This window comes from Schistocerca cancellata, chromosome 7 (genome assembly GCF_023864275.1).
Source record: "Schistocerca cancellata isolate TAMUIC-IGC-003103 chromosome 7, iqSchCanc2.1, whole genome shotgun sequence".
In the NCBI taxonomy this organism is placed as follows: domain Eukaryota; kingdom Metazoa; phylum Arthropoda; class Insecta; order Orthoptera; family Acrididae; genus Schistocerca; species Schistocerca cancellata.
This window is the reverse complement of record NC_064632.1, coordinates 226,341,581-226,364,356: the sequence shown is the minus strand read 5'-3', so window position 1 is coordinate 226,364,356 and position 22,776 is coordinate 226,341,581. Positions and strand designations below refer to the sequence as shown.

General features: G+C 40.2%; 1 protein-coding gene across 2 annotated transcripts in view; it reads left to right on the top strand.

Moving 5' to 3' along the window:
- The window catches only part of LOC126092618 (stromal membrane-associated protein 1), a 179,252-nt gene that overhangs the window by 87,107 nt on the left and 69,369 nt on the right, over nt 1-22,776 (top strand). For both annotated transcript variants that reach the window (XM_049908333.1, XM_049908332.1), the window contains exon 5: nt 20,647-20,931. In XM_049908333.1, coding sequence (XP_049764290.1) covers nt 20,647-20,931 — 285 coding nt within the window. The remainder of the gene's footprint in view (nt 1-20,646; nt 20,932-22,776) is intronic.

Below are 22,776 nucleotides of genomic sequence, written 5' to 3'. Positions count from 1 at the left end.
ATCTATAAGTGTATACACACCAATCCCAGTATCACTCACATTAAATTCCTAATAAATTACAATGGTGATGCAAATGTAATTCATCAGCAGTTAGTGTTAAGGCCAAGTGTTTCCGTTAATCTAAATAGTCTGTAAAAGTCAAGCACACAAAATTTTTGAAAAGAAAGTCAAATGTTTTGTGAAATGATTTGTCGTACAATATGAAATAAAAAATATTAGGGAAACATTTGATTTACGTCATTTTCTATTCTGGATGTCTAGGATTGTGCAAGGGCACAATCAAAGTTTCTTTGATCTATTTATTTCTTTAACACAAATCATTTCACAAAATATTTGACAGATTTCTTTAATTTCTTATTCAAGTTTTATTCAGAAAGAATTGTCTTACTGACTCCTTCTTTGCCTTCCTAACGTCCTCTGTTCTCGAAAATCCTAACTTTTTTACTTAATTTGAAGGAAGCCTTTTTGACATTTAAATACATCACCAGTGTATCTTTTTATGTGCAAAATGGCCAGGCCTTGAACAGATGAACTTTTTGACACTTCATTTATAGAGCTTGGCAGCAGCTTTTTGTGAAATATTTCAATTTTTCCTCAATTCATTAATTAAGCTTTAATTAATTACCCTGATTACTTTCAAGCAGTTAGATATTTTCATGTAAAATTAGATCTCATGCTGATCACTTTGATACCCCGTGTGCCTGTTTCTCTCACTTTGTTTGCCTATGACAATTCGGTCAAAACCTCATGGTGTAATTTATAGGGAGTCTTGTTTTCTCTCTGCTCACGTGTTTACAAAAATGAAATGAGTGTTACTAACATTATAAAATAGTCCTTTGTGCGTGCTGTAATTTCCAAAAAATGTTATTTCGATATTTTGAAATACTTGATTCCCGATGCACAGGAAAGGAATTGGATGCACCGCAAGCAACCTGTCCACAGATACAGCAACCAATATCTCAAGAATGAAGAGAGGTCATTAAAGTCTCGACTTTAAATACAATTTAAAAATATTGATCACATTTCATAAGCAATAATATATGGCCTTAAATCAACTATAGTGAAAGTCTACGCAATGTGATTTTACTTCAGCAAATTCTTAAATTTCATGCAGCCATGTGCTCTGTTCTGTGCAGCACAGTTACTATGATGAATAACGAAAATACATTCAGACCTTCATCGAGAAAAGATGTCAAGCTATAAGATGTGGAGGAATCAAATTTTTTCACTGAATAGTTTTCTTAAAATCAGATAAGTATTTCACAGCTGCCGTCACGTCCCCTTCACTACTTTGCCGAGAAGACACGTGGCTGTCACTCACAGTTACGTGTGCTGCAGCAACAATATTCAAACACATTTGAATTCAAATGCCACTAGTTGTAGCAGAGGATAGGCAGCACCACAGACGTCACCCATGTAGGACACTTCCGTAACCGTACCTGCGGTGGTGTTTCATCGTTTGAAGCTGTCGCACGCTGTCGGTCGCTTCTGTCGCTTACGTAGGATGAGACCTTAGCCTCATCAGCATACTCTAAAAATTACTTAAAATGATGGTGTTAAAACTACTTTACTGAGTTCTTGAATCACAGGGACTTTTGTCTCCATATTGCTTTTTCTAGGACAGACAGTCCACAACTGACCATTACATTAGGTTGTAAACAGCAACTTTACAGGCATTTTTCTAAAAGTCAACATCTAAGTGCACTCTTTTTACCTACATAAGATATACGACACTGATCAGCAGCATCCCAGTTTACTCTTCACTATCAGTGTCAGCGGGCTATATCCTCAGTCGTTGTGTCGGCTCCAAGGAGCTTCGTGTGGACCATTTCCCATGGGTTCCAGTTTTCTCCCATGAGAGCATAAGTTGTGCATTTTCATACATGGGGTGTTCATCCCCTTACACCATCCCTCTGGCAGCTTCCCAGCTTTCCCATTTGGAATGGGCTTCAAGACACAGTGCTTGCGCCTCCATCCAACCCCCACAAATAATGTGCTCCATGGTTAGTACCTAGACTAAATTAAGGATGGCAAGATCCTAAAGTTTTTTGGCTTCATGACTTACCAGTATGTGTTTCTCACTGTTCATTAGGAGTATCAGGAAGCTAATCGTATTTATACTAGTAGCTGTAAAACTGTGAACTGGATGGGCCAGCCAAAAACATTTGTTGCGAGGAGTGTGGAGTGTTTTTATGGCTGAGCTGATGGTCAGTGACAGAGCCTTTTATTTTATTAAACAGACTTCTCTTGACTGCGTTTTAATTTGTAATGACTCACTGAGCTGTCTCCAAGTTACTGATAAGTGTTCCCCATCCCACCCTGTGATATCTGCTAGTCATGACCTTCCCTCTGACGTCTTTTTTACTACCTGTTCAGTTTTATTCTTCCTTTAGGTCCCAAGTCATGTGGGTGTACCTGTGAATGAAATGGCAGATAGTTTTGCTCAAGAAGTGATTACTTGAACATTCACTTTCACAATCCCAGATGCAAACTTGAGGGTGCGGATAAGGCCTTTATTCACTTAGAAGATGGGAGATCATATGGTTGTGCACCGACCACTCTAATAAACTCTACTATGAAGGATGCAGATGCTCTTCTCGTCCACTCTGTGCTGCAGACTGGCTAGACCCATTTACTTTAATCTTTCAGGCATCAATGTTGCACTCAGTCCCAATTTTACCACTCTTGTGTGCTACCGCAATTCAGTCAGACCTCTGACTGATGTCAGTAACTGCAGATTGACTATCCAATGAAAGAGGAAACTGATGACCTTGCTGTTAAGTCCCTTAAGCCCCAATGAGCCCCCAACCTTCTAGCTGTCAAAGATATTGCTTTCTAGTAACAGATGGTCCACAGTTCGTTTGCCTCCAGTGCATGAGCACATGGCTTGATTAGTTATTCTGAAATGATGATAGTAAACCTACAGTGATGTGTCCACTTAGCATCGCTGTGAAGGTGAGATCCTTAATTATGTCGCCAGTCCCTAGCACACTGGTGCAAAATATTCTATTACTGCTATTGTCTGTCATTTAATGTGTTAAAATTGTCGAGAGCCTTTAAAATGACAGTACTCCACGTGATCATTTGTGCATACATTTCCCATTTTATATTTCATCAAGCTGGCTGGCATTTTGTTGATGAAAACTTTTACATTGATGACTTGTCTATTATTACGACACCCATCAGTTCTAGCTCATTTCAAAACATTTCTCCCATACAGTCACAATTTGTTTGACGCTTACCCACCTGTATTACTTGTCTTTGTTTCACTACGAACTGTTCAGACTGTTCAAAAATCGTCCAAAAGTGCGTAAATCTGCTGATACATGATTGGTGACTGTGCAAGGACCTCCATCAGTCCCCCCTCTTGAAGTTCCGTCTTGTTAGCCCCCCCACCCCTCCTGGCCCTCCTGGGGTGTAACCAGTCCTATGATGGGGAGGGGGGGGGGGATGATGATGACGACGACGATGACAGCTAATATTATTATTATTATTATTGTTATTGTTATTGTTAGTAGTAGTATCGACAGTGGAGATGATAATACAAGATATGTAATATCGTCTTCTGTAGACGACTTGTATAATCTTGGATCAAAGTCCCCAGTGAAGTTTGGTTGATTTTGATAATACATCTATTAATTTTTATAGATTTGTCTGTAGCATGTTGTATGTCATCATTAAACCTGAACTTAAAATTTTTCAAAGATATTTTAGTCATCTGTGTGCTCTAATTATTTATTATCCATGACAGTTGACTTTGTTTTTGTACTCATTCCATTTTCTTGTTCCTGAAAGGATTTCAGATTTCTTTTCATTGAAATTAATTTTGTCATTTTTACCCTGTTCTTTAATTTTTCACATTCCCATAATAGAAACTTACTTGGTGGTGGAGTCAGTATCCAGAACATCAGTCATTTGTACTGTGTAATTTAAGTGAAGCAAAGAGTTCCATTGTACATTCCAGAATCTTGGGCTGAAGCAGGAACCTTTGGAGTATACTCGGGTTATTTTCATTTCTATCTTGACTTTTTTGGCAGACAAAAATGCTGTTTATCTTCGTTTCCGTGGCATTATAATTCATTCATTTAAATTCAGCTGTACAACATATGAATTTCATTTCTTCTTTTTCTAATATTTTGGCTTTGTATCTTCCATACGTCTTCAGAATAAACTCTGAAGATGCATGGAACATCAGAGGTACAGCAGACTCAATACACCCACTAAATCGAGTATGGAAGAGAACTGTGTCAATACCAGTTTTCTGTGGTTCAAAATGATGGAACAAGTGGTGCAGCTTCAGTCAGCTTACTCTCAAGATGGCTGGATAATACATGGCTGAAATATTAGAAAAAAAGAAGGAAAAAAAGTTTGAGTGGCTACACTCGCAAAATTTAATGGGTTAAAAATGCTGCACATTAATAAAACTAACTTGCTTCTACATCTACACTCTGCATACCACTGTGAGGTGCATGGCAGAGGGTACATTTCATTGTACTCGCTATTAGGGTTTCTTCTTCTTCCATTCACATATGGAGAGGACAGGAAGAATTATTGTTTGACTGCCTCTGTGCATGTAGTACTTATTCTGATCTTATTCTCATGATCCATATGTGAGTGATACATGTGGGTTGTAGTATATTTCTAGAGTCATCATTTAAAGCTCATTCTTGAAACTTTAATAGACTCAGGGTGTATACGACCCGGGACAACCGGGAAAAACCCGGGAATTCTTTCATCCGGGAGAAAACCGGGAAAAACCCGGGAATTTTTCGGAATTCCGGGAATTTTTCATTTTTTTAGCTTTCAGTTACATTTTTGTAGTTTTGACTGCAGAATTGATACTCTAGCAAAGAATGTTATTGTATCCTGCTACTGGAGAATGATACTGTAGCAATAAAATATAAACGAGAGGGAAAAAAATAAAACTGTAGTGGCAAAGGAAATGTGCATTTTACGACAACAAAACACCGTGCACGCACAAGCGTCTACAGATAGCAAAAATATGTTAAAGGCCGTAGGGCGCAGACTGTAATTCTTCGTAACAATAAACTGCTTGCTATGAGCATGACGTCATAACTGTTCACATTAGGTTCTTTTGATCAGTTGCCAGCGGTCTGTTGCGCATGCGCGTTTGACTCGCGTATAAGCAGTACCTTCTCTCGCTTCCCGCTTCTTGAAGTTTGGCTGTTAGCTGCATCGGTAGTAGCAGCAAGCAGCCAGATGCAAAGGAGAAAAATTTGTCTCGCTCGCCCTAGCTGCCAGATTCGCGCTTGCACAGAGTTGTCTGAGTTGTAGTGGGGAGGGGGTTAGTCTCCACGTGACCCGTGTTTACGTTAAGTGATTCCACTGCTTCTCTTCGTGTACAGCTCCCACGTCAAATGAAAACAAAACGGATTTCTGTGGCTGGGAGCTATCAAGTGAATTAAAATGCATTCACATAATTACAGAGGGCAAAAATATATTATTAATTTCAGTTTCTGATTTTATTTTCTTTCCAAGTTAGTAGCAGTCAAGCATTAATTGCCTTGCAGAAGAATGAAGTTATTTTTGCTAGTTTGCTAAAGAAATTCCGCTGAGGCAATCATTTTATTTGAAACGAAGTGTTTCATTTAACAATTTTGGGTACTTCCAACTGTTCGGTGAATTTCAAGTGCACGTTATCATCTTCTGCCATGTATGGCATTATGCCATAATAAAGAACCAAACATGAGATCGTAGAGTACTGGTACTCCAAGAAAATTTACATCCCAAAAACCACACTGAAAAGCTTAATATCAGATGGGACCTACTTCATTGTGAATCTGGAAAAAACCAATGTGCACTTCAAGCCGAATTATGCATTTTAGTATGATTCACGAAATTTTGATGCCTTTTGGAGTATCCTCTGATGCCCTGTTTCTTTTATGGTGTAGTGTAAGCTCTCTTAGTGCTTTATACACACGAACATGCGGGCTTCCTACACCACTGCAGTTGCACACACACAATAATTTGTTTTTGGCGCTCTCTGGCAACTGGTAAATCGAACCTATAACTAACAGTATTGCGAACGGTGGTTAGAGAAGCGTTACTTTCAAAGTAAATTTCTTTTTATGCAAGATGAATTATGTTACGTGTGTGAAAGTGGGATGGATATCTAAATCACAGAGCGTTCGAAACTGAACAGTTTGGGGACCAGCCACTTCAAGAATTTCAAGCAGAGGCATTTATGTCACAATTTTAAATTTACTGGTACATTTGTGTGATGTATCTTAAAGTATATCACACCAAAAAAAGACCAATATTACACGTGAAAGCTTAACTTTTCTTGTAGATATACGGTACTGTGTACATTAATGTAAACCGTTAACTTTTCCTCTTTTGTGTTCGCGCTATGTAACCAGTAATCTTGCTAGTGGCTGACTATAACACGTGCCCTATGCTCTGAATAGCTGCTGTCATCGGCTGGCGAGATCTCGTGGCTCGAGATATGACTCGCTTACAAAAGGACATCACAACCTCGGTTGCATCGCTCCGGAAACTAACAAGCTGTGTTTGGTGCAATTCGAATTTATACTTTCGTAATATGAAAATATGCAGCGTATATGTTGCTGCAAATCAAAGGTCTTTCCAAAACTTCTCTGCTCCGGCTTTTCTTTTTTTTCCGGGAAGTTCTACGCGATTATATAAAACGTTAACCATTCAAAGGATTGATAAGTTTTACAGTTCCGAGGGAACATTTTCTGTGCTAAGTGACAGTAGGTCGCCCGGGAAAAAGCATATTTTTTAAACGAGATATCCGGGAGAAATCCGGGAATAATCCGGGAATTTTTTTTCCTTGTCCCTGTATACACCCTGTAGACTTTCTCAGATAGTTTACTTCTATCTTCGTGTGTCTTCTAGTTCAGTCCCTTCGGTATCTCTCTGATACTCACCCACAGATTAAACAAACCCGTAACCATTTTTGCAGCCCTTCTCTGTATATGTTCAAAATCTCCTGTTCGTCCTGTTTGATACGGGTCCCATACACTTGAGGAATATCCTAGAACTGGTAGCACGAATGATTTGTAAGCAATCTCCTGTGTAGACTGATTGCACTTTCCCAGTATTCTCGCAATAAACCGAACTCTACTACCTGCTTTACCCATGACTGAACCTTTGTGATTGTTCAATTTCACATCCCTACAAAGTGTTACACCCAGGTATTTGTAAGAGTTGCCAGATTCCAACAGTGGTTCATTGATGTTACAGTCATAGGATACTAAGTGTTTTTGTTTTGTGAACTGCACAATTCTATATTTCTGAACATTTAAAGCAAGCTGCCAATCTCTGCAGTACTTTGAAATTGTATCAAGACCTGACTGAATATTTATGCAGTATCTTTCAGACAGTACTTCATCATATTCAATTGCATCATCTGCAAAAGACTGAGGTGACTGTTGTCTGCAAGGTCACTAATATACGACAAAAACACCAAGGGTGCAAATACAAGCTGGGGGGGAGGGGGGGGGGCACTTGAAGTTACTTCTATCTTCATCCAGTATAACATTCTGCATCCTTGCTACCAAAAAGCCTTCAGTCTAGTCACAAATTTCATGTTGTACCCCATCTGATCATACTTTCCACAATAAGCAAGCTATCTGGAAATGAAGAAATATTGCATCTACATGACTGCCTCAGTCATGTATGTCACATGAGAAAAGTGCAAGTTGAGTTTCACACGATGGATATTTTCAGAATCCATGCTGCTTGGTACTGAGGAGGTCAGTCGGCTCTAGATACCTCATTATGTTTGAGCTCAGAATATGTTCTTAGATCCTACAACAAATTAATGTCAAGGATATCAGATGGTAGTTTTGTGGGTCACTTCTACTACCCTTCTTGTAGACAGGTGTGACCTGTACTTTTTTTCCAAGATCTTGGCACCCAGTCCTAGACTTATGCCGTACGTTTGAACTGCCGATGTTTAATAGACCCCTACCATTTTGCATTTGCCTCCTCTTGACACCGGACAAAACAGGGTTCCCCCGAAACAGCTGAAGTGAGTCCCACTGCTCAAGTTTGTTTCAGTGAAAGACAGCACCTCAAACTTGTTGGTTAGGGGGGACTGGTACAACACTCAGTCTTCCCTGGTAGGGTTTTAAAGTGCGTCTTCCAGAACAATGTACAAATTATGATGCAAGTTCTATGGCATTTTAATGGCACTAGAGAGGGTTCACAGACATCACCGTAAGAGTTTTCTTGTCTGTTCCGACTCTTAGTGCGCTGCAAGTGCTTCACCAAGTGTATCTGTTAGACCCACTGATTCAGCTCATCCATGACTGCTTACAGTGGCTCCAACGCCATGGCAAGGAGGTGATCTTTTGCTGCGTACTTGGTCATGTTGGGATACAGGGTAACAACTTGGCTGATAAAGCTGCCAAGGAAGCATGTTGGGATAGTAGTGCCCATCAGTGTCCTATCCCATTGCATGCCACTATCTCATTTTCTGACAGATGCATCATGCGTCAGTGGGAAACTGAATGGTTGCAGGTGTCGGACAACAAACTGCGGTCGCTCAAACAGACCACAAAAGCTTGGCGGACTTTGTGTCAGCCTCGCCGCTGGAAGGTTGTTTTGCTTACCAGACTGCGCATCAGGCATAGCCGTTTCACACAGGGCCTCCTGCTCCGAGGGTAGGATCTACCTTTCTGTGAAGTTTGTGGCGTGCCGCTTTCAGTTCGGCCTATTGTGGCTACGTGTGTCCTGTGTACTGACATTAGGAAAGCCCTTAGTCTCACTGGAGATCTGCCCACCATCCTCGCAGATACGAGTGTTAACAGAGTGGTGAAATTTTGTGAACTATGAGGTCTCATCCCTAAACTGGCGGGGAAGGGTGGCAGACTTAATACATTATAAACTGCTCTGCATGTGGGGACAGCCTTCGTCCCCACCCATGAGATTTCATGTTGACTTTTTGTCAGGGCACTAATGACCATGATGTCGAGCACCCCCTCAACCCTATTAATAATAATAATAATAATAATAATAATAATAATAATAATAATAATAATAATAACCCCCGTGGAGGCCCGGGAAAAGAATAGGCCTCCGGTATGTTCTGCCAGTCGTAAAAGGCGACGAAAAGAACAAACCACTAGAAGGGCTAACCCCCCTTTTAGTGTGATTACTTGGTTCAGGACAGAACTAAAGAAGCCTCGGACAAGCACCGTCATGGACGGGGACGACGCTTGAACCCTATGCCTGCCCACAATGGTAACGACACTGCTAGCCAACTGCAAAATGATTTAAATCCAAATAGAGGTGTTTTGCAGGATATGCTTCCTGCAACCACCCTAGAAGGAAAACAAAGACAGAGGATGAGATGGTCAGATGAAGTTAATAGACACCTCATGTTCTGTTATTACCAAGCAACAAACCTAGGAACCAACACAACTGGATACAGATCACAGGTATACACAACATTTATTACCAGATACCCAGAATTAAAATTTTTAACAGAACAATGACTAGCTGATCAGATCCGTGCAATAATCAAAAATAACAGGATACCCCAGTCAGAATTAGAAAACATCAAACAACAAGTACATCAAATACTAGAACAAAATAATGTGCAATCAGAAGAAGAAGAAAATACAGTAATGGACTCAAACATCCCAGAGCAAACAAACAAAGAACAACACGCATCAATTAAACAATCAGAGGAAAACGAAATCTTAAGACAGCCACCAGAACAAGCACAAATAGAACACGAAGTGACACACATGTTAGATATAGAAGAAAAATTTCAGCTGACATATATAGAATACAAAGACACAAATACAGACATTAGACCATTCTTGCATAGACCACCAAATAACCCACAAGTCGAAACAACAATAACAACTATCAACACAATCATACACAACAAAATAAATGAAAATACAAATATGGAAGAGTTAAAACTACTGGTTTATGTAGGAGCACTCACTACACTAAATATACACACTAGGCAGAGATCAGAACCAACCAACACACAGAAGAAACCCACAAAACCAGCATGGCAACACAGGCTACAGATCAGAATAGAAAAACTGAGAAAAGACATTGGACAGCTAACACAATTTATAAGAAATGAAATATCAGACAAAAAACGAAAAAGGTTAGGTAAAATCTCACAACAAGAAGCAATAGAGCAATTAAATGAAAAGAAGCAGAAATTACAAGCATTGGCCAAACAACTTAGAAGATACAAAAAAAGTGAAAATAGAAGGAAACAAAACCAAACATTCAACACAAACCAAAAGAGATTTTACCAAACAATGGATAACACACACATTAAAATAGACAATCCACCAAACATAACAGATATGGAACACTTCTGGAGCAACATATGGTCAAACCCGGTACAACATAACAGGCATGCACGGTGGATACAAGCAGAAACAGTCATACAAGATGATACCACAAATGCCTGAAGTGATAATTTTGCAACATGAAGTCACTCGAGCAATTAATTCTACGCACAATTGGAAAGCCCCCTGGAAATGATAAAATAGCAAATTTCTGGCTAAAGTAGTTCACCTCAACACATTCACATCTAACTAAATTATTTAACAGTTACATTGCAGAACCATACACATTCCCTGATACACTTACACATGGAATAACCTATCTGAAACCTAAAGATCAAGCAGACACAGCAAACCTAGCTAAATATCACCCCATAACATGCCTACCAACAATCTACAAAATATTAACTTCAGTCATTACACAGAAATTAATGACACATACAACACAGAACAAAATTATAAATGAAGAACAGAAAGGCTGCTGCAAAGGAGCATGATGATGTAAAGAGCAACTGATAATAGATACAGAGGTGACGTATCAAGCTAAAACTAAACAAAGGTCGCTACACTACGCATATATGGATTACCAAAAAGCTTTTGATAGTGTACCCCACTCATGGTTACTACAGATATTGGAAATATACAAAGTAGATCCTAAATTGATACAGTTCCTAAACATAGTTATGAAAAACTGGAAAACCACACTTAATATCCAAACAAACTCTAATATCACATCACAGCCAATACAGATTAAGCGTGGAATATACCAAGGAGACTCATTAAGTCCTTTCTGGTTCTGCCTTGCTTTGAACCCACTATCCAACATGCTAAATACAAAAAATAGGAATAGATAATACAAATATTAAAGAAGAACTAAAAGAAAAATATAGACAAAGACTAACAAAAATACTGAAAACAGAATTGACAGCAAGAAACAAGACAAAAGCTATAAATACTTATGCTATACCAGTATTGACCTACTCATTTGGAGTAGTGAAATGGAGTGACACAGACCTAGAAGCACTCAATACACTTACACGATCACAATGCCACAAATATAGAATACATCACATACATTCAGCAACAGAAAGATTCACATTAAGCAGAAAGGAAGGTGGAAGGGGATTTATAGATATAAAAAACCTACATTATGGACAGGTAGACAATTTAAGAAAATTCTTTCTAGAACGAGCAGAAACTAGCAAAATACACAAAGCAATCACTCATATAAATACATCAGCTACACCATTGCAATTTCATAACCACTTCTACAACCCTTTAGATCACATAACATCAACAGATACAAAGAAAGTAAATTGGAAAAAGAAAACACTACACGGCAAGCACCCGTATCATCTAACACAGCCACACATAGATCAAGACGCATCCAACACATGGCTAAGAAACGGCAATATATACAGTGAGACGGAAGGATTCATGATCGCAATACAGGATCAAACAATAAACACCAGATATTACAGCAAGCATATTATTAAAGATCCCAATACCACAACAGATAAATGCAGACTTTGCAAACAACAAATAGAAACAGTAGATCACATCACAAGCGGTTGTACAATACTAGCAAATACAGAATACCCCAGAAGACATGACAATGTAGCAAAAATAATACATCAACAACTTGCCATAAAACATAAACTAATAAAACAACACGTTCCCACATACAAGTACACACCACAAAATATACTGGAGAATGATGAATACAAATTATACTGGAACAGAACGATTATAACAGATAAAACAACACCACATAACAAACCTGACATCATACTCACCAATAAAAAGAAGAAATTAACACAACTAATAGAAATATCCATACCCAATACAACAAATATACAGAAGAAAACAGGAGAAAAAAATTGAAAAATACATCCAACTGGCTGAGAAAGTCAAGGACATGTGGCATCAGGATAAAGTCGACATTATCCCAATTATACTATCAACTACAGGAGTCATACCTCACAATATTCACCAGTACATCAATGCAATACAGCTACATCCAAACATATATATACAACTACAAAAATCTGTAATTATTGATACATGTTCAATTACCCGAAAGTTCCTAAATGCAATATAACATATACCATACAGTTACAAGGAAGTCACGCTTGACCGAGGTCCGCGTCACGTTCCATTTTTAACCAGACTTAAGTCTGAGAAAAAAAAGTTAATAATAATAATATCCTGTATACTTTCTGCAGAGGTGAGGTTGCGCAGGAGAGAATAGTACTTAAAGTACCTCTGGTACTGGCATTATTGGTACACCTTCTCAGGAGAGCTCTTCCAACACACACATTTGCAGCAACTGCCAATCGTTTGACAGTAGTCAGGGTGATTTCCGGCTGCTTATGTCAACCAACTCATTCCATGTTTGAGAACAGCATTCAGTGGTGCTGCATTTTGGCTGGTGCAATGTATTACAAAGCAGTGTGAACAAATTACTTTAAATTAAACCTGCTGATTATCTTTAATCTGTTGAGCTAAATAGTTGCTAACCCTGTACAATTTGAAGCAAATACACAAAACGAGATTCCTATTAAGGAAACACAAAAACCTGTGGCAAAAATTAGTAGTTTCCTGAAAGCTTTAAAGGTTAATTATAGTTGCCAGCAAACTCGAAAACAGAATAAATTTACAATAAATGCAAATAGTTTGCAGTGCTGCTTCTTTTTAAGGGAAAACTAGGTGTAACACAATATGTTAATTAGAAAACCTGCTACAGTAACTAAATCACAAAAACAGATATACTAAAAATTGCCCATAGATTATGCAAAGAGCAATAGTAGCTTATCAGAATGGTATGAGAGCAATATAGCGCCTAGAAAATATTAGGCTACGAAGTCGTGTCCAAGCCTCTTTTGACATTGGCCTCTCGAGATTAATATTCCTTACTGTCATTTCTTGTTAACAATATTAGCTCATTCCCAAGAATAAGCAGCTTTCACTCAGTTAATACGCACCAGAAATCAAACCCACATTTGGGTCGGACTTCCTTAACTCTTGTGCAGAAAGGTGTGCAGTATACTGCTGCGCCCACTTTCAATAAGCTACCACAATAATTCAAAAATTTTAGCAGTAATCCATGTGCTTTCAAATCAAAACTGAATAGTTTCCTTATGGGTCATTCCTATTCTGTCGAGGAGTTCCTTGAAAAATAAAGCTGATTCTTGTTTTATTGTTGACTGTGTTTATTTAAACTTATGGATTGTCTTTTTTGGATTCATAAAGGTTTTATTGTAATTATTTCTATTTTAAAATTTCATATACTGACATGTTCCATGACCTTGGAGATTTGCTCCTCAATTTGGTCCTTTGGAACTTGACATGTAAATAACGCCTCTTTGGAATTGTATAGCATAGTATTTTGGTTATTTCTTTTGATTGTCTTGTAACTTTTATCTGGCTTTTGCCACCACAAGAATTAGTGCTCTTCTTGTTCTTGAGTTTTGAAATTAGTGCACGTCAAGGTGGTGTTTTAGTTAAATAAAGTGTGTTCAAACTTGATTGTTTGTTCTTTCTTGCTGACCGCTGGACACTACAGTGTCATTGCCATCCATCTTGTGTTGAAAAAAGTAGATGCTTCCTTAGTGCCCACACACACTCTTTCTCACTTTCGGTAGAGTGGTTCTTCCATCAAAGATCAAAGCAGGTTATGAAGTTATCACAGTCAGACCATAGATTCCAAACCCGATGCACTGCCACCAGTGTCAGCATTATAACCACACTCGAGAGTCCTATTGACACTATAAAAAATGTGTATCCTGTGGTAGGAAAGCTCACTAAGGTGATTGTCTGCCGCCTCCTCCTCCTCCATGCTGCACAAACCGCAATAGTGACCATGCTGCCTTCTCCCGCGATTGTCGAATGTGTCTCAATGAGTGGGGTGTTGAGGAGATCCGGGTAGAGGCAAAAGTGCCTTACCCAGTCTCTCGCAAGTTGTTGGATAGTTGCAAACTTGCATTCTACCATCTGGCACCTACAGTACTGATTTTGTTACATCTCACTCACCCACTATTTTTCTGCACTGGACTCCACAGGCCAACAGCAGAAGTATGAAGAATGTTAATGCTCCTATAGACATCATGGATCAGGATCCTCCTGCCCTGTGCCCCATAGCAGCAGGTCGTTGACAGCTGGCATTCGGAAGCTGCTGAAGTGACACCCCCAAACCCATTCATTTGCTCCTTGTTGTGACTCTCCTCCAGTGCAATGTTCGCAGCCTTCTGTCCAACAAAGAGCATAGCATATGGCTGCTCTTAGAACTTCAGCATACACTTGTTCTCTGCGTCCTCAGGACCACTTCAAGCTCTCGCATTTCTTCCCGGTCTGTTTTGACCTCTCTATAATAGCCTCTCTCTTGTTGGGCATCTCCGGCTCCCTTTTGTTAACGATTTTGCCATCTATTTCAGTTCTCCACAGACTTGTCTCATTGAGCGGCATCTTCAGTGATGTCTTTACTAACGGAACATCGACAGTGGCTTTTGTTTCTCCACTGACAAAACCAATGTATGAATTTCTGGCGGCCTGTTGCTCTTCTGTTCATTAAAATTACAAAATTCCTGCGGCTCGTGCTCGATAGAAAACTTTTTTGGTCCTCCCATGTGTCTTACCTGGAAGCCTGCTGTATGTGGTCCCTCAATGTCCTGTGTGTCCTCACTGATATCTCCTGGAGAGAAGATCGTAGTGTCGTCCTCCATTTGTACCAGTCCCTTGTCCGTTCGAAACTAGACACACCTATTACACTAACCCAGTTGAGACTCTGTATGCAGGAGGAGCTGAACTACCTCCATCCTACCTCCGTGACTTTTTCCTCAGCAGATATGTATGCCATTTTTCTGCCATGTGTGGCCAACAATCCTATGCTGCCTTCTTTGAGGACTCCTTTCATCCTTGCGTCCCTCTTCTGTGTTACCCCCTGGATTTGGCTTTCGGCTCTTGCTCTGGCAGCTTACCTTCACGCTACCTGCAACTTTCCTGGTGGGTGTGAAATCTTCACCTTCGTGCAGTGGTCCATGTTCACCTTGGCCTTCATTCGCTTCATAAGGACACTACTCCAGCCTCGCTATATTGCCTTCAGTTTCATGACCTTCACATGGAACTTTGCGATAGTACATTTCCATATGCTGATGATGGCTCTTGGGCTGACAGTGGTGTCAGCTCTGCCTTCACCATTGGCGCTGACGTTTATCGGAATCGCTTCTGGAACACTGCTTATTATTTACCGCAGAGCTCTTCACCTTGTATCAGGCCGCGCAGTACATCCAGCAACACTTTGTTCACATTTCACTCAACTTTTGACTGTCTGCCATTTCCTGACGGAATGCCATTTTTTAACTGCCTATGTTTGCGTTTGTTTGCTGTCAGAGTTATTGGCCGTTTTAGCGAATGACGCACTGGCTATCAACCCAGTTTTACTTTTTATTCATCATGGCATCATAGCAAGACCATTCAATTTTTAGTTCATGACTTCCATTTCTCTATAGTGTATTTTAAAGAGATTTCTCCATCTCCCTGTTTTTAGCTGTCTTCTGTTCCATCAAAGGGGATTGATGTGTAGTCGTTTTTAACTCCTCTCTCCATCTTGTGTTCTACAGTTTTGACGTGGGCATGTATGGCCCTAGTTGTCTTGTGCCCTAAAACAAAGCAAAACAACCTAAGGATGGCCAAAACAATAACTGTAAATACCCTAAAACTACAGTAGTAAAAAAACACACTGAAGCATGGCAACTCTGCAACTCGTACATCATTAGGGGGAAAAAAAAGAGGAAGACGCAGAATGGAGCTGATTTGGATACACACAGCCTGAAGTTGTGTGTCGGGTGATTTTTGCAGGGTGCGAGGTGAAAAGAGTTAATTTGCAGACAAGAATAGAGACAAGACATACTGTTCTTTCATAACCACAAGTGCCGGAATGACACTAGGAAAGATAAGGCGGTGAAATGATGTCAGCCACTGGTGTGCTGGTTAGGACTGCACCAGTACAGGAGTGACATCTACAAGAGGAGAATATAAGCACCGCTCCTGCCAGCCTCGGCCGCTCATTATTGGGACTGTATTTGCAGAGTATTAGCACTGCCTAGCAGAGAGTGCTACGATAGCAGTTAGTAGTGATCCACAAATTGTGTGTCAAACTTGGAAAGGATTCTGATTTATGTTGCATGTTGCCCATCGCTTGCAACACCATTGTTGTTTCAAAGTTAAGTATTGTCAATCTGCTTTATTAAAATAAAACTACTAATGTTACTTGCTTGAATTGTTGCATAGCATTCCGAGAATGCAGCATCCTATAGGCATCCTATACAAGACAAATGGGCAGGACCACACACAAACTATGCAGTGCTCTCTATGCAGGATAGATATGTTTTATCAGACAGTGGGTCAATGCATCACTGATGTTACTGTGACCACAACAAACCATGTTGCAGTATGCAGGCACACTCTCCATTCAGAGCAAAACCCTTGCGCAATTGTTCCTGTGTTTTCTTGCACACTTAACAAATTAAAGTGCATTTTTGTAATTATAACTTGATCATTGAAAGTGCATATAGAATATATGTTTACACATTTTTTGCATACACAGCCAAAAAAATAGGATGTGTTGCTACTCTCAACCACCTTGCTGCTCTGGAATCAATCCAGTTGCAATATCGCTTTCTAATCTTGAAAGTAGGATCAAACTGAGGCGCTTCAGTCCAGAGGATTTCTGTTTCAATTAATGGGTGTGGCTAGTCCTTCAGAGGATTTATTGAGCAACATTAATCTGGCAACCATATTTCATTCAATTAATGCAGGTGCAGTTTCTGCCATGAATAATTAACTAACCTCAGGCAGAGGGATATCATCACAAATCTTCAACATGGGAAGCTATGTTGCTGCTGAGAGTTGTGTGCATGCAGCATATTCTCTTCGGCCATGGGCAGTGAGTAAAACCATTGCAATTGGTTGTAATATCCAAATTCAGTTCTGCATTTGCAACAATATCAATATCGATAACACCACCACTACCACTGAAATGTTGAGATCGAGGAGCAGGCAGCGGTAGTTGCCAGACCAAGAAAATATTTATTCCAAAAACACAATTATTTTATTTTCTTAAGCCAGTACTTAAAACAGAATCAAATCGCATCAACAAAATGCCAAGATGCTTACGACAAGATAAACTTCATGCCAAATGGGCACCTAAAAAATGTACGTAAACTGGAGCTCAGGTAGCACAAGGAGCAGGCCTCTGTCACCAGAACAGGATGCGCAGTCTGCTTACCTTACTAAGTAAGTTCATTCGGTGACTGGCCATACTATAACATTCCAAAGAAATTTGTTAAAGCAAAAAAGTCTTATGCCCTGGTATACATAAAAGCAGGTAATTTCGTAAGTATTTGAACTCTTAAAAGTCAGAATTGTGAATGCATTAAAATTAGAGATATTAGCAAGGCTGTTACCTAAAAAAATACAAAGCAGAAATTAATGAAAATAAAAAGGGCATCAAAATTAGGAAAATCAAGAAGTGGGGTTAATAAAATTAAAAAGGTTATTAGCCTTCAAAACACAGAGCAGAAATTAATAATGTTATGACTTAGTAAAATCCAGTGAAAAATTAATAAAATCAATAAGGTATTAATCTTCACAACACAGAGGCAGCATAAATGAAATCCAGTGCCAAAGGCTGTTACCATAAACAGAAACAAATGCGAAGACAGTGGCTCACAGTTTGATAACAGTATCCAAAAGAGTACTAAATCCTAGATCACACCACCATGCCATTACAGAAACTGAGGGGGGCCAGGAGGACAGACTTTCCTTCTCATCCTGTCTGGTAAGTCTCCCCTGACCCGGGGTTCCGGGTGACTTTTCTAAACTGCACCCCTTTCCCTAAACCTCTCCAGTCCTTTCCCTTCACCTCTCTTCCATCCCCTTCAACTCTTCCACCTTAAAGAGGAGTCACTGGCCCCAAAAGCTTATGAAAGTTTAATCCTTTTGTGTGTGCTCCCCTGACACCGCTTGGTGAGTAGATTTATGTAAATTATATTATCAATAGTTGTTATATTACAATTTTAAGTAATATACAAAGTGTTTAGCACAGCTGTTAAGGGGGGGGGGGGGGAGGGGAGAGAGAGAGAGAGAGAGAGAGAGAGAGAGAGAGAGAGAGAGAGAGAGAGAGAGAGAGTGTGTGTGTGTGTACACCTAAAAAAATTGAAAATTACATGGCAGTGTTTGGTCTGAAATTCTTTCCTGGTGCGATATGGACATCAAAAAACTTAAGTCCTCTCTTGCCTTTAGTATGAGGGTAATTCCAAAAGTAAGTTCTCCTATTTTTTTAAGTACATAGACCTGTTTATTTCTACAATAGTTTACATCATTTTACAGCTTGAACATTTAGCTAGTTTTCGACATAATCACCATTTCTGTCGATGCATTTTTGTAGACGCTGTGGCAGTTTCATGTCATACCAGTTTACTGCCATGCTGTTTAAAATGTTACGCACATCTTCTTTCACCTCACAATTAACATTGACAGGTACTGTGAGACTAAAAAAACTCAAATGGGCAATTCAGAACTGGAGAAGAGGAATGTTGAGCAAGGGCGTACACATTCTCCATGACAACGCTCGCCCACACATCACTCGGCAAACCATTGCTCTCCTGCAACAGTTTCAGTGGAACATAATCACCCACCCATGCTATAGTCCTGACTTGGCACCCAGTGACTATCACCTGTTCCCTAGGTTAAAAGAACATTTGGCCGGAAAGCGATTCAGCTCAGACGACGAGGTGAAAGAAGAGGTTCAGCATGGCTGCGAGATGGTATGACATTGCCATACAAAAACTGCCACAGCATCTACAAAAATGCATCGACAGAAATGGTGATTATGTCGAAAAATAGCTAAATGTTCAAGCTGTGAACTGATGTAAACCATTATAGAAATAGATAGGTCTATGTACTTATAAAAAAAAAATAGGAGCCCTTACTTCTGGGGTCACCCTTGTACATTCTTTGGAGGCACATAAAGAAACTGGTGTATGAAAACCTCGTTCAGTGCCAAGGAACTTGCATCGTGGCAGCTGCTGGGGAAGTTTAGGACACTTCAGATATTTTGAAGAACATCAAATCTTACATCTGCCAGAGATGAGGCCTGCATTATGGTCTGGGGTCATACTTTCGAACACCTTCTTTGATGACAATCATCTGTTTCCTAAATGCCATTGGCTCAGGCCTCAGTAGACTCTAATGGGACTGAATGGCCGCTGTCTCTTCCTCGGCCTATAGGCATCACTGGATGTGGATATGAAGGGGCGTGTGGTCAGCACACACCCTCCCGGCTGTTGTCAAATTTCATGACCAGAGCTGCTACTTCTCAGACAAGAAGCTCATCAATTTGCCTCTGTTGGTGAGTGCACCCCGATAGCTAACAATCTCGGTAGACCGGACAATCATCCCTCCAAGTGCTAGCCAAGCCCAACAGCGCTTAACTTTGGTGATCTGGTGAAAACCAGTGTTACCATTGCAGCAAGGCCATTGGCTGTACAATGCAGTGGTGAGTGTAAATATTTTGTCAAATGTGTTAAAGAGAAAAACAAATTTGAAATCTTCTAAAATTGCCAAAGAACTGTTAATTGGTTCTAAACTATTTAAATCAATTTCTGGAAGATGTTCATGGGGTTTCTATTTTTTCCCCCCAGAAGCAGTTGTAACTACAGACAATTGTTAATGCTTTAGGATTATATCAGATGACTTTCCGAAAAAGCAGAAGCAGTGAGTTTTTGATAGGTACACACACACAGAAGAAAGAAAACTTGCTTCTTTAAGAGTTACCCTTCGACGAGCTAGTGTAAAATGCGTGTGCCCCCCCCCCCCCCCCCACACACACACACACACACACACACACACACACACACACACCTACCTTTGCCCTGAGATGGAGCCAGCTAAACAAATTGTCTTGCTGGCACCTTGTGGGGGCAGTGTGTGTGTGTGTGTGTGTGTGTGTGTGTGTGTGTGTGTGTGTGTGTGTGTGTGTGTGTGTTTTAGTTACTCTAGTACATCAAAGGATAACCCCAAAAACTAGCAAGTTTTCTTCCTTTCGTGTGTGCCTACCACGAATCCACTGTTTCTGTTTTTCGTTGAGTCTCCTGTAATAATACTCAATAAAGAGGTAACTTCGTAATAAATTTAATATTTAAGTCATCACAAATGACTAAGTATACCGTGTAACTTGGAACAGAAAAATTTTGCTAATTTTCAGATACATTGTTTAGCACCAAGGAGAAAAGCAATCATTACATTGTGTTTTTAAATGACTGTTAACAAATTGTTTCAGATACACCAGTTGGTGGTGCTCCTCCTGGTAGTACAGCAGAAGATGCTTTCACGGGCTTCCTGAGTGCACCAGCTCCACCAATAACAACAGTGGCGAGCAGCTCCACAGTTGATAACTCTGATGCATCAAAACCTGCAGGGTCACGGCAAGAGGGTGGTCGCTCAGCTGAAGAAGAGAGCTTCTTCAATCAGCCTGCTGCAGGAACACAGGAGAAACGACAACTCACGAAGGACTCTATTTTAGCACTCTATGGAACAGTTCCTTCTCAACAGTTTTCCATTCCTGGTGAGTTGATACTAGTCTTATGTTACATTACTTCTTCGGTTTTGCCATGTTTACTGGGTGTTGCGTATCAGCGTGTAGCTTGCTTAAGTCTGCGTAGGAAAAGATCCCCACACCCAGCATTGTGAAGACAGACAGGAAAAAGATGCCCTGTCATGAGTCTCCTGGTGTCTTTCTGAATCGTGCAGCTTTATTGGCCAATAAAAAGAATGAAAGAGGAGAGGAGGAAAGACTTGTTCAGTGATTAGACAGGACTCTTAGGTAACTGGAGAGGCAGTGGGACAGGAAAAAATAAAACAGTAGAAACAAATTATATGTGAAAATGTCATAACTGTCGAAGGAGTTGTCCAATCCGATACATCAAAACATTCCCTGAAATTTTCCAAGTAGGTAAAATACACTAGAAGAAATGCACTGTCAAATTTTAGCTGCTAAGGTATACTGAAAGTACACTGCTCTAAAATTAAAGCAGCAAACTATTTCCCTGTCCTGTCTCTAATTCATGATATAAGCATACAAACTGTCAACAAATGTCCTTAAGATCGTGTTCTGCATGTAAGATGGCATTCTGATCAATGGACGACACCAGCAATGACGTCAGGGCACCTATCAAACAGGGTGGTGTTTGCAGGGTAGTCCCACATTCACAGTCACTGTGTACACAGTCACAGTGGGTGAAGTATGGCATAGAGAAGACACCTACAGACTATCTGCTATGGTGGGTCATAGGAAGAAAGGAAGTAGGAGAGTCACAAACTGATGTAGCCTGATGGTTTAATGTGAATCATTTTGGTGTTTCTCAAATGAAGCGACAGTTTAGAGAGACCGAAACAGTATCCCAGAGACCAGGACAGGACCGACCACTTGTCACATCAGAAAGAGTGGACCATTATTTGGTTGTAAGGGCATGATGGTACCATCTTATTACTGCACTGCAACTAGCATCTGAGCTCGCAGCATCCCCTGGCCATGTTGTATCGAGGTAAACAGTGTAAAGAAGGCTTCAGCTGAATGGCCTTTATTGTTGGAGACCTGCTGTCTGTCTACCTCTGGCATGTCTTCACTGAAGGAACGTCTAGAGTGGAGCATTCATCATGCCGGACGGTCCACCAGTGGGCGCATGTTCTTTTTGGAGATGAGTCCTGATTTGGTCTGGGAGAGTGATTCTCGATGGATTCACATCTGGAGAGCACATGGAACACGATTTCTGGACCCAAACATTGTGACGAGAGACCAGTCCTAATGGTGTGGGCAGGGACTATGTTGACCATTTGAACAGCTCTTCATGAAATGGTACAGATGAGTTGGCGAGATTTAAGTGCTGTTAGGTACTGTGAGAAAATCTTGGGATTTCATGCGCGGTTGTTGCGAGGTGCTGTGGGCCCTGACTTAGTATTGATGGACTATAAAGCTCTACCTCTTAGAGCACGGGTGGTTGATGTTTTTTTGGAAACGGAAGATATTGCATGCTTGGCATGGCCTGCTTGCTCTCCCAATTTCAATCCCATAAAGCATGTCTGGGATGCATTAAGGAGACAGGTTGCATCACGTAAGCATCCACCAACTACTCTGACTTGTGAGCAGCTTTGCAGGAAGAACGGGCATTATTGCCTCAACATTAGATTGAAGACCTCATTCACAGCATGTCCCATCATAGTCAGGCCTGTTCGATGCCAGATTTGGTCACACCCTATACTGAGCACATTAACAAGTTGTCAGAATGTGTGTAATCCGTTAAGTTGGAAAAAATAAAGAACATTTTTGTCTACCATTGTGCATATTGCATTTGAATGCATTCTGTATTTTTCATATTGTTTGTTCTTTAGTATCACCTGGTTATGCTGTTTG